At 35.4% G+C, this 15,028-nt stretch overlaps 1 protein-coding gene across 5 annotated transcripts in view; it reads right to left on the minus strand.

The window, feature by feature from the left end:
• FBXO38 (F-box protein 38) overlaps positions 1 to 15,028 on the minus strand; it is a 53,506-nt gene that overhangs the window by 30,621 nt on the left and 7,857 nt on the right. For all 5 annotated transcript variants that reach the window (XM_024738239.1, XM_024738238.1, XM_024738237.1 and 2 more), the window contains exons 3-9: positions 11,460 to 11,593; positions 8,485 to 8,648; positions 8,110 to 8,275; positions 5,587 to 5,724; positions 4,286 to 4,423; positions 2,305 to 2,398; positions 1,164 to 1,294 (exon numbers count right to left, since the gene is read on the minus strand). In XM_024738239.1, the coding sequence (XP_024594007.1) occupies positions 1,164 to 1,294; positions 2,305 to 2,398; positions 4,286 to 4,423; positions 5,587 to 5,724; positions 8,110 to 8,275; positions 8,485 to 8,648; positions 11,460 to 11,593 (965 nt within the window). The remainder of the gene's footprint in view (positions 1 to 1,163; positions 1,295 to 2,304; positions 2,399 to 4,285; positions 4,424 to 5,586; positions 5,725 to 8,109; positions 8,276 to 8,484; positions 8,649 to 11,459; positions 11,594 to 15,028) is intronic.

Raw genomic sequence — 15,028 nt, forward strand, 5'->3', positions numbered from 1 at the left:
AAAACAAAAAACAAGACAGTAGAAAAAAACACCAATTACCAAGCTAATAATCTTAAGTTACTATATAGATACTATAGAAACAACTTCACTGAAAACCAGAAAAGCCTGATACCAAATACATTAATTTTATTTGAAATTACTATGCTAGTTTAGCGTTTTAAAGCTACGTTGGTAAAAAGCTGATCTTTTCAAAGCTGTATAGATTAAAAATGATTCCTGTGTTAAAAAGGCTAGAAAATAATGCTTTGATTTTTTTTAATGCTTCACCTGTATTGATGAGAACTGCAACAAAGTAAAAACAAAACAAAAATCCCAACTATTATTGTGACATATATCAGAAGTGAAAAGGGACAAACAAGTCATATTGTTTGATCTAGACTAAGAAGAATTAAGCCTTCTTATGTTCTTCTACAATGCAAATTAGATCCAAAGAAAAAATGTCATCTGGTATGACAATGAGAGTTTAGGAAGACTTGTTACAAATTACATGGGTAAGAAACTAATTCTTGCAAAAATAAAAACATGCTGAAGGTGTAAATGTTTTTGTATGTCTGACTAATGTCATGTGGAAAAAAAGTTTGAATAACGAATTGACATGCATTCAAACCCAAAGGAATGAGTTCCCAATTGTAAATACATTCCAGAAAATGCTGTGAACAAGCCTTCCAACAGCAATCATCATTAAACGAATACTGACCATTATGTGCTCACACTATCTGGAAAATCCAGAACCCCCAGTGGGCTTATTACAGAAATGAAGAGCATGGGCAGGGAATGGGACCTCATCAGAGAGGACCATCAAAAGCTTCAAGTGTGGCAGATCAAATTCAACAAATGGAACCAGGGATGACATTCTGTGAAAAAAATGAAGCAGAATGGGAAAGAAACTTGGGGAGCAAAGGGGAGACAATATCAAATGTAAATAAGGATCTTTTTTTTGGGTAGACAATCACTACACTTTCTATAATATGCTAAAATCAGAGGCAATATAGAAAGAAAAAAAATCACTGACACTTCAAGTTTAAATTTTTCAAGAAGTGAGAGCACCTAAGATTTTAAGCTGTTTTATATTCAAGAAAATAATGGCACATCCCAATTCAGAGTTCACTTTGTCAAGTAAGTTCCTGACAACAATTTTAGGGATTAAATGAGATAATTCTTACTCTGCAGCAAAAACTCATCTACATATCCCAGATGAAGGGTTTCAAACTGAGGGAACTCCAACTCTGCCATCTTCAGGGCAGAAAAGACGCCATCTTTGGTTAGGGAAGGCTGGATCCGAACTTCATGTAACCTATGAACAAAGAGATACATATAAAAGTAAAATGAAAGCCATCAGAATCAAAGGTACTTCCTAATGTAAGGCTCTGAAAGAAGTTTATCTTACTGAAGTGTCAAATGCAAACAACTTTCCCCCCTCCACTAAAAAATATCAGATGTTTCCTTTAAAAGGGTATTTTATAAAGTGCGGACGCGCCTTACGTGTACACTGAAGTTACAGTAAATAATAATGAGTTACACTGTTGTATAATCTTATATCCTTTCTGGTACTTTCTTAAACCTGATTAAGTCAAGGCAAGAATCTGCATTTCTTTAATATCTTTTTTAGGCTAGTATTAAGTCCCATTTAAACAAAGAGTATATAGTTCTATAGTAAGTAATGATATTTACTCACTTAAACTTAGATACAGTTTTGTTGTATTTATATTCTTAATATTCTACTGATGGAAAGTAAGAGTTTTTTTTTTAATAAATTGAAAAATGGTTAATTCAATTTAAGTATTATTAAAGTAGAGGTAGACTTTTGATATGTAGGAAATAATAAACATGGCATAAAGTGATGTGAAAATAGGTTAAAAATATAAAGATGTTAAAGGCCAGGACTCTGAAAAAGCTGACTTATAACAGTGATTTCTGAATAGCAAATATTATCACCAACTAACTAAAACAACTGGGAAAACCATCTGGAGGTTAAAACAATGGCTCCTGAGCCGGCTGCTGACACCAAAGCATCAATGCTGACTTCTGTTGGAGTCTCAGGCACTTCCAGATAATTGACTGCTTTTCTCTGATGAGACCACGCCCATTCAAAGCTTGCTAGGTCTGGAGTGCAGCTCAGTTGGTCATCAGTTGTAACAGAAGACTCCCACTAAGTGATAACCTACTGCTATTTAAACAACTCCTTTGTATTTTAAATCTGAAAAAGGCATGCTCAAACTTCAAACACATATTCCCACCAATTTTTATAAAACAGGAAAAAACATAATTCTAAGACAAAAGAAACAATGTGAAGAGGAAACATACCTACGGGCAGCAGTGATGATGAGGTAACCAAGATCTACTTCAAGTGCATTTTTGCAAGCTCCCAAAACAATAGTGTGCAAATTTCTAAAACCACCTAGTTAAAGGAACAAAAACAATAAGTTTTCCATTTGACCACAGCACTGTCAGTAAAGCATTTCTACATACTTTAGATGATAATTGTTTAGGCGTAATCATTTTAGTGCTTGTATATCACATTGTGGTTTTAATTTGCATTTCCCTAATGATTAGTGAAATTTATCCTGTTTTCATGTTTACTGGCCATTTAGATATCCTCTTTTGTGAAATCTTTTCTATTCAAAATGTTTTCCCATTTTTCCTATTGTGTTTTCTGACTTTTTCTTACTAATTTTAGTTCTTTCTGGATACAAGTCCTTTGTCTGTCAGCTGTATTGCAAATAGCTTCTCCCACTCTATAGCTTGGCTTTTTACTCTCTTACTCATGCCTTTTGATGAACAAAAAAATCGTTAGCACAGTTTACCAATTTTTTTCTTTATGGTAAGTGTTCTTTGGTATACTATTTAAGAAATCTTTGACTACCAGAGGTCAAGAAGACGTTCTCCTGAGTTTTCTTTTAAAAACTGTATTTTTTACATTTGGATCTATGAATCATCTGGAATTAACTATTGTGTGAGGTATGCTGGCTCCTTAAGTAAAATATAAGGTGGAGTCATTCTTAAACACTTATTAGGGAAGAAAAGTCTCTGCTGCTCTTTTAGGCCCTTCATGCAAACTCTTAGCTTTTGGTACCTGTCTCCAGGTCTTCTAATGAATGACTGCACTGTGGTCTTCTTTTCCTTTCATTTTTTAAATTTATTTTTTACTTTTTATTTTTACAAGAGGTAAATAAACTGACACCAAGCATTCTTTTCCTTTCTGATTTTATCCTGTTAGCTAGAGCCATGGAATAAAAATTACGCTGTTGGGCTTCCCTAGCAGCACAGTGGTTGAGAGTCCGCCTGCTGATGCAGGGGACACGGGTTCGTGACCCGGTCTGGGAGGATCCCACATGCCATGGAGCGGCTGGGCCCGTGGGCCATGGCCACTGAGCCTGTGCATCCAGAGCCTGTGCTCTGCAACGGGAGAGGCCACAACAGTGAGAGGCCCGCGTACCACAAAAAAAAAAAAAAAAAAAATTATGCTGTTGATCTTGAGGAAGTCTCCATCCCCTTCACACAATCTAATGAAGTGCACTTGTACCAGACTTGATTAACTGACAAAATGCTAAAAAGGTACTTACTCATATTTTAACAGTATTAATGATAATGTCTATTTGTTACCAATGGTACTAGATAATTTTTCATTTATATTTTGGATATTCATAGTTACATTTTCTGATCCCAACTATTAATTATCTATATAGCTAAACTTCTTGGTCTTTTTGTTGCAGTGAGGAGATAATTAACGTGGAGCATGTTATGCTACATATGATCATTTAAAATATAATTATGGGAGCTAGAAAGTAAAATCCTTTTTTGTTTTAAAAGCCAACATCTGATGGATGGACCTAATATCCAACTGATAAACATGAAAACATTTTATATACTATAAGTATTAAGCAAATGTTAGATTAACATTACTAATGCCTAAGTTCTTTTGTAGAACTAAGTTGTCTAAGTCAAAAAACATCTCTTCCCAGCAAAAGGCACTAGGATATCTCTGTTAACATCTCTCAGAAAGAGTCCAAATATAACATGAGTTATTAACTAAGCAATAAGTATTAACAAGCCAGAAAACATGCCTTATCACTCTACTATTTGAGAAGGTTTAACACTGCATAAAAAGGAAATGAATACTGGCCACACTCATAGTTACTTATTCTTCACTAAATACATCAGACAGAAAGTACAATTACTAACAAGCATTTTCTTTTATAAAGACTCAAAAGAGAAGCTAAATAAAAGCTTAATAAATTTTAAACTGATTTTTAAAAATATTTAGTAACTAAAGGAAAATGAATACCTGATCTCCAACTGTCTTCAACTACATGTTGGATAAGACCTCCAAGGAAAGGAACTCGAACCATTTCCAAATGTTCCAAGTTGCGGGCAGAGGCTAAGCCTGTTACTAAAGGGACATATTTCAAGGAGTTTGTGGGTCCTGGAGAAAGACAATTTCAATGCAACAATGTAAATTGTAAAGATGATTTTTCAAATCAGCAACTGAAATGAATAACTTATAAATTCTATGTCTGAAAATGACAGCCAAGTGGCTGGCTCTCTGCGATTTATACTTCTCATTGGAAAGAGTATTAGTCTGTTAACCACATACTTATTCAGCATAAGGATTTTTCAGTAACGTTGGAGATTTAGTATTTTTTGTAAATTCCCTGAAGTTTCAATAGTTTTGAGCTCAAAATAAATAAGGGGAAAAGGCAAGTTGAAAATTTGATCCTTCACTCTAACAAACAGCTCAATGACTTAAACATCTCTCTATGTGACCAGTGTTATATTAGGTGTTATGGAAGATTACAAAAGATAGGATCCTGTCCATCAAAGAGCTCACAACTGACGCAAACATAAAACTAACATGAATAATTATAAAAAAGATAAAAAGGCAGAACATATCAGGTACAAAAATAAGATCCGATATACTACATAAAAAAAAAAAGTAAGTTTGAAGAACAAAACTTAAAAAATGTATACAAGTGAAGAGGAAGAAGGAAGTGTAAACCTCAGGACAAGGAAACAATAATATGGAAAAACACTCAGGCGAAAGCTGGTATGGCTGTTTGGGAACAGTGAGTAGGCAGGCCTGACAATAAAAGGAGTACCTTAGAAAGGAGTCTGAAATAAGGATATCAAGAGGGGCCCTGGGTATTATGAATTCTAAAGCAGAACAGTTCCCACTTGACACACTAGGGCAACAGAAGTACTGAAGGTTTCAGAACAGAAAAGTAGTATCATAAAAGCAGAGTTTTATGCTTTAAGGTAGATTAGGCCAGACAACTATTTACATGCAGAATGTTCAGGAGGCCAGAGACAAAGAAAGTAAAAAAAATTTATTAAAACAATCCTATAAAAAGTGCCTATAAGAAATATGTAGAGACATTTTGACACCTTATTTTTTCTGCTAAGGGTCAAAGACAAATTATATGTCTACTGTCTTTAAAACAAAAAGTACATTTACCTTCATAAGGTAAGTTACAAACATAAACAGTAATAGCATAACATAATTTCACTTACAAATGTAGCTATGGAGTTTGCTTTAGGACATTTTTAGAATAGTATGTGTATAATTCCACCACAACTATGTACCCTTACCTGCACAGTTCCTCATGACAAAAGTTCGTAAGCTGATGCAAAGAAAATCTTTGAATGGCTGTGGTTTAGTGAGTCTTACCCACTTCATATAAAGGTGCCTTAGCATTGGGATACAAGGAATTTCAGGAACATTCACCCCTAAAGCATATATACAAAAAAATAAAAAACAAGAAAACCACTAAAAGACTGTATTCTGTGTATAAGTTCAATAGTCTATTTTTCAAGTTAACAATATATCCTTCCTGTATATTTTCATCAGAACAAATTACCTAATTAACATGTAGGAAGATAAGCTTATTTAAAACAGGCTTGTAAAGAACAGTTTAAGAAAACAATAAACAGACTATTATTTCTTTAGAAAAGGCATATGGGAAGATGGGATTTAAAAAGTACTTCTACATTTTATACACACAAGTTTTTCTTGCAACTCTAACTCTTCCAGAGTTACTAGGAATCATACCTGCAGAGGACCATTTCTGGAAGAAAGGGGATGTAGAGTGGGAGGATAAGTCAGGAGATATGGAAGGAGACAGAGCATGGATAACTTGAAAATTCTTATGGTACGAAGCAGTTTGAGGAACCTGTCCAAGAGTCTAAACACTGTAGACTAGGGAACAGCCAAGAAGTGACACAATTCTCGGAGAGAAATACAAGGATCCAGGGTGATGGCATTTAAAAAGCAGTAGCTGGCAAAAACAGTTTAATATAACTTTTAACCTTGAGTCAGTAGAAGCCCTGCTAGCAATAGCAACTAGAGAAAGCAAAATTGGGAGTACTTAAATTGTTGGTTCTTTGAAAGCTAAATTCTGCAGAATGCTCCTACTGTAAGGATTACTCCTTAACCTGGTCCACGCAAAAAAAACATAGTTGGCTTTAGTACTGAACTATGCATAAACACTGTACTAACTGGGGATTAGTCCAAAGGAAGAAAAGCAGAAGAAGTGAAGTACAGATTAGGACTCAAGATGCAAAACTCACAAAGGTACATTTAGCATCTACCATGATGGTGGTCGCTTCGACTAGGAAACCCAAGGGTAGCAAGGGTGAGACAGATCCAGACAAGACAGTTATATTCTATGCCCAATCCACATTTTACCCCAAATCCATTCTATAAACAAAGGACACAATTACCTGTCTTCCCCAGCATTTTCATTAATTTACTATACACATCTGTATCACCATAACAGTGTTAAACTGTTGAATTAATCAAATGAATTAAATGCATTTCAACAGAATTTACCAAGTACTTATTATATTTGCAATGAACTGTGACAGGCATCATGAAAAATATAAAGATATAAAAACAGTCTCTGACTTTACAGAGCTTATATTATAAACTTTAGATATTATAGAATCCCTTTATTATCTAAAAGTCCAAATTCAAACTAGATATCCAACTCCTTCATCAGAACCACTACTCGATCTTGTAAATGAAGGGTTGCTAGAGAGCTTTGCTCTTCTCCCATAATTGCACATCTAAGACTTATTTAAGACCTAGTCCTTATCATCCCTGCTGCTCTCCCTTCACCACCTGACCCAGTTTCAGAAATATCCAATTCTTCAGGGCCATCCCCAGTACCTGGAATAAGGTACAGGAGATACTCAATATGTATATTTTAAAGAAAATATTTAATAAATATTAATAGACTATAGTAACAGGAGTCCCCCAAAATTCCTTTCAGCAACCTAAGCCAAAGATGACAAATTAAATTTGAGAAAATATCTGTTCTTATCATTTACTTAGGTTGAAATTATTAGGATACAATTTCAGAGAATATTTACATGGAGAATGCACACTGTGACCATTGCAAATAAGGTGCCTTTGGAAAAAAACCATTCCCTCTCCATTTCTCAGGAAAAAGGGAAGTGGCAGAGTTTTCCATCAGCTCTGGGTTGAAGAAAGAGGGGCCTGCTTGGAGAAGGTACAAGTAAACTTAGAGTTATCTAAGATTTTTTATTCTGTGATGTTCTAGAGCTGAGCAGGATAATCAAGTAGCCACTAGCTACATGTGGCTATTTGATAAACAAACATAAAATAAAATTTAAAAATTCAGTTCCTCTGTTTCACTGGCTACAGTGGGTACCATATGTGATAGTACAAATATAGGACATTTCTATCACCACAGAAGGCTGTACTGGAGAACTCTCCTCTAGAGGGTAGAACTAGGAGCAAAAGGTGGATATCTGAGAACAAGGGCAGGGTTCTGGCTCATTCAAAAAAGAAACAAAAAACAAAAACACAAAAACCCCAACAACTTTCAAAACTACCCAAACTGCCTATCAAAACGGGATCAGATTGGTTGTGAAATAGTAGTTCTCTCACCTACCTGTCTGCCGCCAACCCCCCACTCCCTGGGGCCCTTTAATGGGAAATCTAAAATTGTATACAAGTCTCATAAGCACTTCTTTTACCATCATCAATCAGCAAAGCCGTTTCTAAAATCCTCATTGTTCCGTTTCAGTGAATATTCAGTTGTATGGCATTTCAAGGAGTCACAAGCAACCCAAGAAACATGTACTTACCAACTAAATGTAAAGTTTGGATTTTGGCTCCTACAGGAATTTTCAGTTTATTTTCAGGAGGAATTGGAAATGCTCCATTACGATTACGAAACTTCCCCAAAATATGAACATGTGGCATGTATGTCCAAATAGATTCTACCAATTCCAAATGAGAAGTTTCCACACCCTACAGAATAATGCCAAAGGAAACACAAGAAAGGCTTTTAATTTAGCATCCAAAGCTTCTATTTCTGTATCATAAGATGCTAAGCATGCAGTGGAACTTAAAAGTTCGTTGTGGATGAAATTTTCATGTGACTGAACATGTTCTATCATTCTTTTAATTTAATATTTCATCCATTAGTTGATGTCAAATGTTCAACCAGGTGCACTCACCACTAAGTTCGGGCATGCCTGCAAAGCTTCCAGAACTCCTGGAATGCTAAAAGCCTCATGGCCCCGTACCCTTCGCCTCTCAAGGTATCTAGGGTGAAGGCCATATAGCTGTTCAACATCTGGCATCTTCTTCAATAGTGTCAGAAAACTGGAATCTGTGAAGCCTAAGAAGTTCACAAGTATTTAGAGCCAAGTTCATCTTTCTGTTGGTCAAAATTTATAGGCACTTGTAATTTTTATCAAAAGTTAAAACAACAACAAAAAAAGAGATTTCCTTTTTAAATTTTCATAAGGCTAACACTACAGCTGAACAAATGGTTAAACAGAAAATATTTCCCTTAGTAACAGAGGAAATGTGTCAGGAACACCACTTATTCTGAGTTGATACTTTACAGCTGAAACTTTTAATTTACTATTTTCTTTTTTGTTGTTGCTCCTGCTTTTAAGGCACATAAATCTTCAACTAAGAACAACACACTTTTAACCCAGATGACTTGGACCTACTTGACTGATGTGTGAGGACGGACAACCTTTCTGGCCACCACCCTCCTCCCCCAAAGGTACTCTCTGGTCCATAAAACCTCTAGGCTCTATAGAGGTCACAACTAAAAAAATAAGTAAGATAGGATCCCCATCTTCAGGAAGCTCACAGTTCTAACCCAAATCCCATGTCAAACTGCATTCTCTTAGTTACCCATTTCCCAATAATTACTTTATCCTGTGTTTAACTATCATTCCCAGGACATTTTAGACAGTTCATTCTTTTGAAAAAGACAGATGCAAGTTAGCTAAGAGAGCATAAGCAATCCAAACTACGAGGATGCTGAACTGACAGAAAACTATTTATCTGAGAGGCCAGCTGTGCTCCACAGTGGGAAACAACCAGATGGGAAGAGAAAGATACAGGTTACTTCCACAGTACAAGTTGCTGGTGCGGTAAGTAAGGAGATAAGTCTCATACTGATGATACTTTATTATCTTACTTTTTGTTTTTAATGGAGGCCACCAGAAAGCTAACTGTCTACTCACTAATGATAAATAAAAATATTAATTTTCAAGAATAAAAATGAAGTCCCAAACCATTAAGTGTTACTACAGTGTTCAAAAGTTGTTCTACTTGTACAGGGCTAGTCTAGATGCTATGGAAGCTTCAGATTCACAAAAAAATGAAGAGTAAGAAGGGACCTCAAGAGATTACCTGGTCTCTCTAATTATAATAACAGTTCTTATTATTTTCTTATACAGTAACTCTACTAAACGATTCAATGTGTTAATCATTTTACATATCTAATCTCACAACCCAATGAAAAGGTTTATCACCCTATTTAAAAATGTAGAAAATGAATGTGACCTTTGCCAATGTCCATCCTCTCTTGTTGTACATTACACGTTGCCTCTCTCCACCTTCTTTACAGAGATGGTGTGAGAGTCCAAGGAGATCATATATGTAAACCAAAAAGTGCTATATAAAAACCTTATTTAGCATTATTATATAAAGAATCAGGGTATAAACTCCAGAGACCAGACCAAGGTGGCATTAGCAAAGCAGGGTTAGTAAGACCTTATTCTAGGCCATAGAGACTTTGCTTTGACTCTCTTTTATATTTGTTGCAGTGATGGGAAGTCTTGGGCTCACAGGTATTTATCACAGTCTAAAAGAAGCCAGCAATGTGCAGACAAATTCTTCTCTAATTTGATACGGGGCAGAGATTTTAATTGTAAGATTGCACCACATGGGAGCTCTGCTATCCTATCTCTTTATGTAGTGCATTAACCCCATGTCCATATTTTCTACTGGCCTAACCTCCGTTAAAGAAAATCTAATAAAAGAAATGACAGTCCTTTTCACATTGCCCTGATTTTTTCTCTCCTGCTGTCTCTGCAATATGATGAATGCTTTTCCCTTACGATAGTTTCTTTAAAGTATTTGAAGACAAATGTGCTTTGCTTCCCATCAAGCTGTGTTCTAGCCTCAAGTCTCTGCAATGTTCTTCACAAAAAGATATAGTGATAACTCCAGCCAACTGATAAGAGCTATCAGTTGACTGATGACCCTCTTGAAAGCTTATGCAGCACCCCAAACTGTACAATATCTCAGTATTTCAGAGGCAGTCTGTTCTGTTCCACACAATAGAACAGAAGAAGACAATTATCTCCTCAGCCCTTCACTTCTATTAAGGACCCCTCCCCTTTGCCCAGCACCACAGCTTCATCACATTTTCAAAATATCACGATCTGAATATTGTTGATGAAAGGTAGTTTAAAAAGATATTCAAAATTGCTAAACAACATTAACTAAAGCGGAATAATTAACAGATTGGTGTTAACTGAAAAGAAGCCTGATTAGCCCTTAATATTATTTCTCCCCTTTGAGGTGTGCTCTGCTTAACTAAAGTCATGAACTTTCTTTTCTGGTGGTCTCCTTACCTGAGGTCCATTTGTTGTGGTTAGGGTACTAACTTTGAGTTCTTCACACGCTAGGCCAATGCATTATTTGAGAAATCTCCAAGACCTAGCACAGGCCTTTTAAAAGTGCTAAAGAAATGAAAGTTCCAGAAGTGCAATTTCTGTGACCTACAACTAGAGCAGCTTTACAAAAATTGATAAATATCTGTTTAACCAGAGGGTGCATGAAAATCTGCATCATGGAAGAAAGGACACTTTGTCAAATGTGATAGACATATACTTAGCTAATCAAAGTCTCAATATGTATTTTCCAATCATATATTTGTGGAATAGACTGATGTAGTTTCTTAAGGAGTAGGAAATGAAAACAGACCACTAAAACAGTAAAGCCTCAGGCAAAACTCATTTCATCAACCTAAACTAACCTAAAAAATTTAGATAAAATCCTGCCTCCCTACCTACAAGGTGCCTAGATTGCCTATCCCAAAGTAACAAGTAGCTTTTCATGGGAACGTTATTAGTAGTTTCTAGTGGGGCTCCACTGTACATTACAGGCTAAATTTACTTACCACTCGGCATGTATTCCCACCATCGCCCTGCACAAAGATCCACTACCCTCACAACTCTCAGATATAGGGTGACTGCTTCCTTTAGCTTCCGGGAAAGACATTCCATACACATGATATCCTGCAGAGGGAGGTACCTTTGTAAGAGAAAGAAACTCATATTTACCAAGTGGGTAAGTACTTCATCTCACTGACAGGTTATTTTTTTCCTTCCTCCATTCTCCTGCCCCTCAAATAAAATAAGACTGTAGTAATATTCACCGAGTTTTAAGATTAACATGCATACATACCTTTTTACTAAAAAAAAAAAAAAAAAAAAAAACAATCAGCAAATACTCAAGCATCCAAATAAAGTATGGAGCTCCCTCCACAGAGCATTTGATAAATCCTGCCTTTTTCCTTTTGATTTTAAGGACAAAGAAAATCTCAAAAAAAAAAAAAAAAAAAAAAAAAGAAGGATAAAAAAAATCTCAGTACATTTCAAGGTATAGTGATAAGGGAATGTACAAAAGATCAGAGAACTGATCAATTTGAACAAATATGTATACTAAGTTTATAGTGTACATTTTCCCCTAGATCTTTTACCTTTTAATCACATACTCTAATAAAAGTATTGCATAAGCATTAAGTGAAAAACACTCATCTGAATTACAATTTCCTTTTTTCCGACCTCCCCTGTTATCTCTTCCTTCATGAAGCTTTTCAACTAACCTCTACTTTTGTTCTGTTTCCAGTAATACCAATATATATATCTCTCTCTCAACAGACCTAGGTTAATTTTTTAAAAAAAAAAATTACCCTTTATTGAGCTGGTATTGTGTCACAGACACTGTACTACAGTCACTGTTTCACAACTTTTACAAGCTAGGTTCTTTTCCTGTTTGCAACACAGCCCTCCCCCAATCCTTTTTCTTCCCTTCTCTGTTCTGCTGTGTTCCCCACCCCTCTGGCTATGAGGTGACTTTGGCCAACAGAAGGCAGGGCAAAGGCTTTCTGCTATTGCTATTCCCCTAGCTGAATGAATCTTTAGCATCTCTTCCTCGTTCCCTTAACCCTACCTACACCTCTCTGAACGATCCCTTCATTAAGTTATCTTCAAATTCCAGCCGAGGGTATCTTGTTTCCTGATACAACTCTCATTGATATAGTAGGTGCTATTGTTACTCCACTTTACAAGTGGTGAAATTGGCTCAGAAAAGTTAACCAGAAAAAAGTCAACAGCTAAATAATTTGAGAGAGGAAGAGCAAGGATGTCAACGGTTGGGTCTATTTCCTAAAAATTAAGCTAATTCTAAAGGAAAGTCCAGGTATACCTGCTGAATATTTCTCTGCTCTATTTTTTTCTACCTCTGGCCCCTCTGTATTCTCCTTTATAACTATTTAAATAAAGAGAATAAAATAAAGTCAAATTCTCTACCAAAAAAGCATTATTGCCAACTTAATTTACAGTTTCCATAACTTAGATATGAGGATACTTTTCAGAAACTATATAACTATACACTTTATAAACAATGAAAAACCGAATGTTTTCTAAATCAAGTTTTGCCACTAAAACTTTTTTCCACAAATCACTGATTTTTATCCAAAGTATTTGCCTGAGTTAATATTATACTCCCTTGAAATACAAACATCAGTAATCTTATGGAGATTATCTTATATTTGCCCTCAGAAAAAGAATGTATTTTTACTCCACAGATACATAGTCAAAAAGCTGGAGTTCAAAAGGCAGATCAAACATATTTTAGAAAAGATGTGTTTAACATGGCAGGTACAGCAAAGATTAAGTTTCTTTTAAGGAAGCCATGGTTTTTCTTGTTTCATGAAAACATGCTAAATGGTTATTACAGGACTACAAAATGAGTCCTCAGATAAAAACTTTAGAAGCCTAAAAATAAATGTTTATTTTTAGAATACCATATTCAAGTACTCAGCTTAGTTCACAGTTCTCCTTACATTCTGCCAATTTGCTGCATGTTTTTTTCATTATAACCAGGGTAACATCCTTCTATTTGATTCCACTCCTTCTACTGTTATATTCTGTTTGAACTGCAAAATCGAATCCACTCTCAATTTAAAATATGATCAAATTTGTTCATAATATGCCCTACCATTAGTCAACAAACATCTAACACACATCCCTAGAAACAATTTTACCTATGCTTTCCTCTAGTATTTTAATAGCTTCATTGTTTAATTCACTGATACATTTAGAATATAGTTGTCAGATATGAGAGAGAGAACATGCTTTTATTATTTTCTTCAAATGTTTTTCGGTTGTGACATCATCACTGAATAATCCACTCAGCTTTTCCTCACTGATGTGAATACCAAGTTTATCATAAACTAGATCCCCACGTATATTTGCATCTACATATGGAGCCTATATATGGAGTTTGTTTTACCCAACTGTCTGGCTATCTTCTCCCATACCAAATCTTTAATTATTGTGTATTTTAGAATACATTTGAACATCTAGTAGGGTTAGACTCTTTTTCTGAAAAATTTTGGCTACAGAATTTTTCCTGCCAGATGAACTTTAGTATTATCCTGTTATGTTAAAAAAAAAAAGTCTATTAGTTTAATTGGGCCTTCTATTCCCAGATAGAACTGAACAAAAACTATACTGTGTCACATAATAACAAACTGCAGAAGATAAAGACTAATACAAATTTATACTGGAAAAGAAAAATAAAGTGCCCATAGTTCCCTAAAATAACTCTGCTATCACGATTTTAAAACTTCTTAATCTGCAAATATTCAATAATTTTTTAAAAATTCAAAACTTTTCTAGGAACTTCAAATATGGAAATCTCCCCTAGGTAAATAATCTAAAATAATGGAAAATTCAGATGCTTAAATTAGTTGCATTATATATGAGAAAAATTAGAAACAACAGAGACGAAAGAATACAAGCAAAGGTAATTATCATTCATAGTCAGTGGAATAGAAAGCAGTGACTGGGCTTCCCTGGTGGCGCAGTGGTTGAGAGTCCGCCTGCCAATGCAGGTGACACGGGTTTGTGCCCCGGTTCAGGAAGATCCCACATGCCGCGGAGCGGCTAGGTCTGTGAGCCATGGCCGCTGAGCCTGCGCGTCCGGAGCCTGTGCTCCGCAACAGGAGAGGCCACAACAGTGAGAGGCCCGCATACCACAAAAAAAAAAAAGAAAGCAGTGACTAAAATGATAATTATGAAGACTATGCAGCAATATGAAAAAAGGCAAACACAATATAACCATTAACACCAAGTGTTTATGCCATGCAGTGTATTGAGTGCTTTAAAAGCATTATCTCATTGAATCCTTATAATAACATCTTTATATCTATCACTGGTCCAGAGATAGTAAATGAGAGACTCAGGATCAAACTCTGGTCTCTCATTCCAGAGACAAAGTATATTAGGATGTGTTTATTTGAGTGGATAATGAAAGAAGAGAGCAGGAGAAACTATAATGAAGGGGTTTCATTGGTTGTTTTTTTGGTTTTGTCTCTGGTTTCTTTAACAATTGTTATAATACAGTTTAGATAAAAATATAATTTTAGGGCTTCCCTGGTGGCGCAGTGGTTGAGAGTCC

This window comes from Neophocaena asiaeorientalis, unplaced genomic scaffold (assembly GCF_003031525.2).
Source record: "Neophocaena asiaeorientalis asiaeorientalis breed wild unplaced genomic scaffold, Neophocaena_asiaeorientalis_V1.1 scaffold404, whole genome shotgun sequence".
Lineage (NCBI taxonomy): Eukaryota > Metazoa > Chordata > Mammalia > Artiodactyla > Phocoenidae > Neophocaena > Neophocaena asiaeorientalis.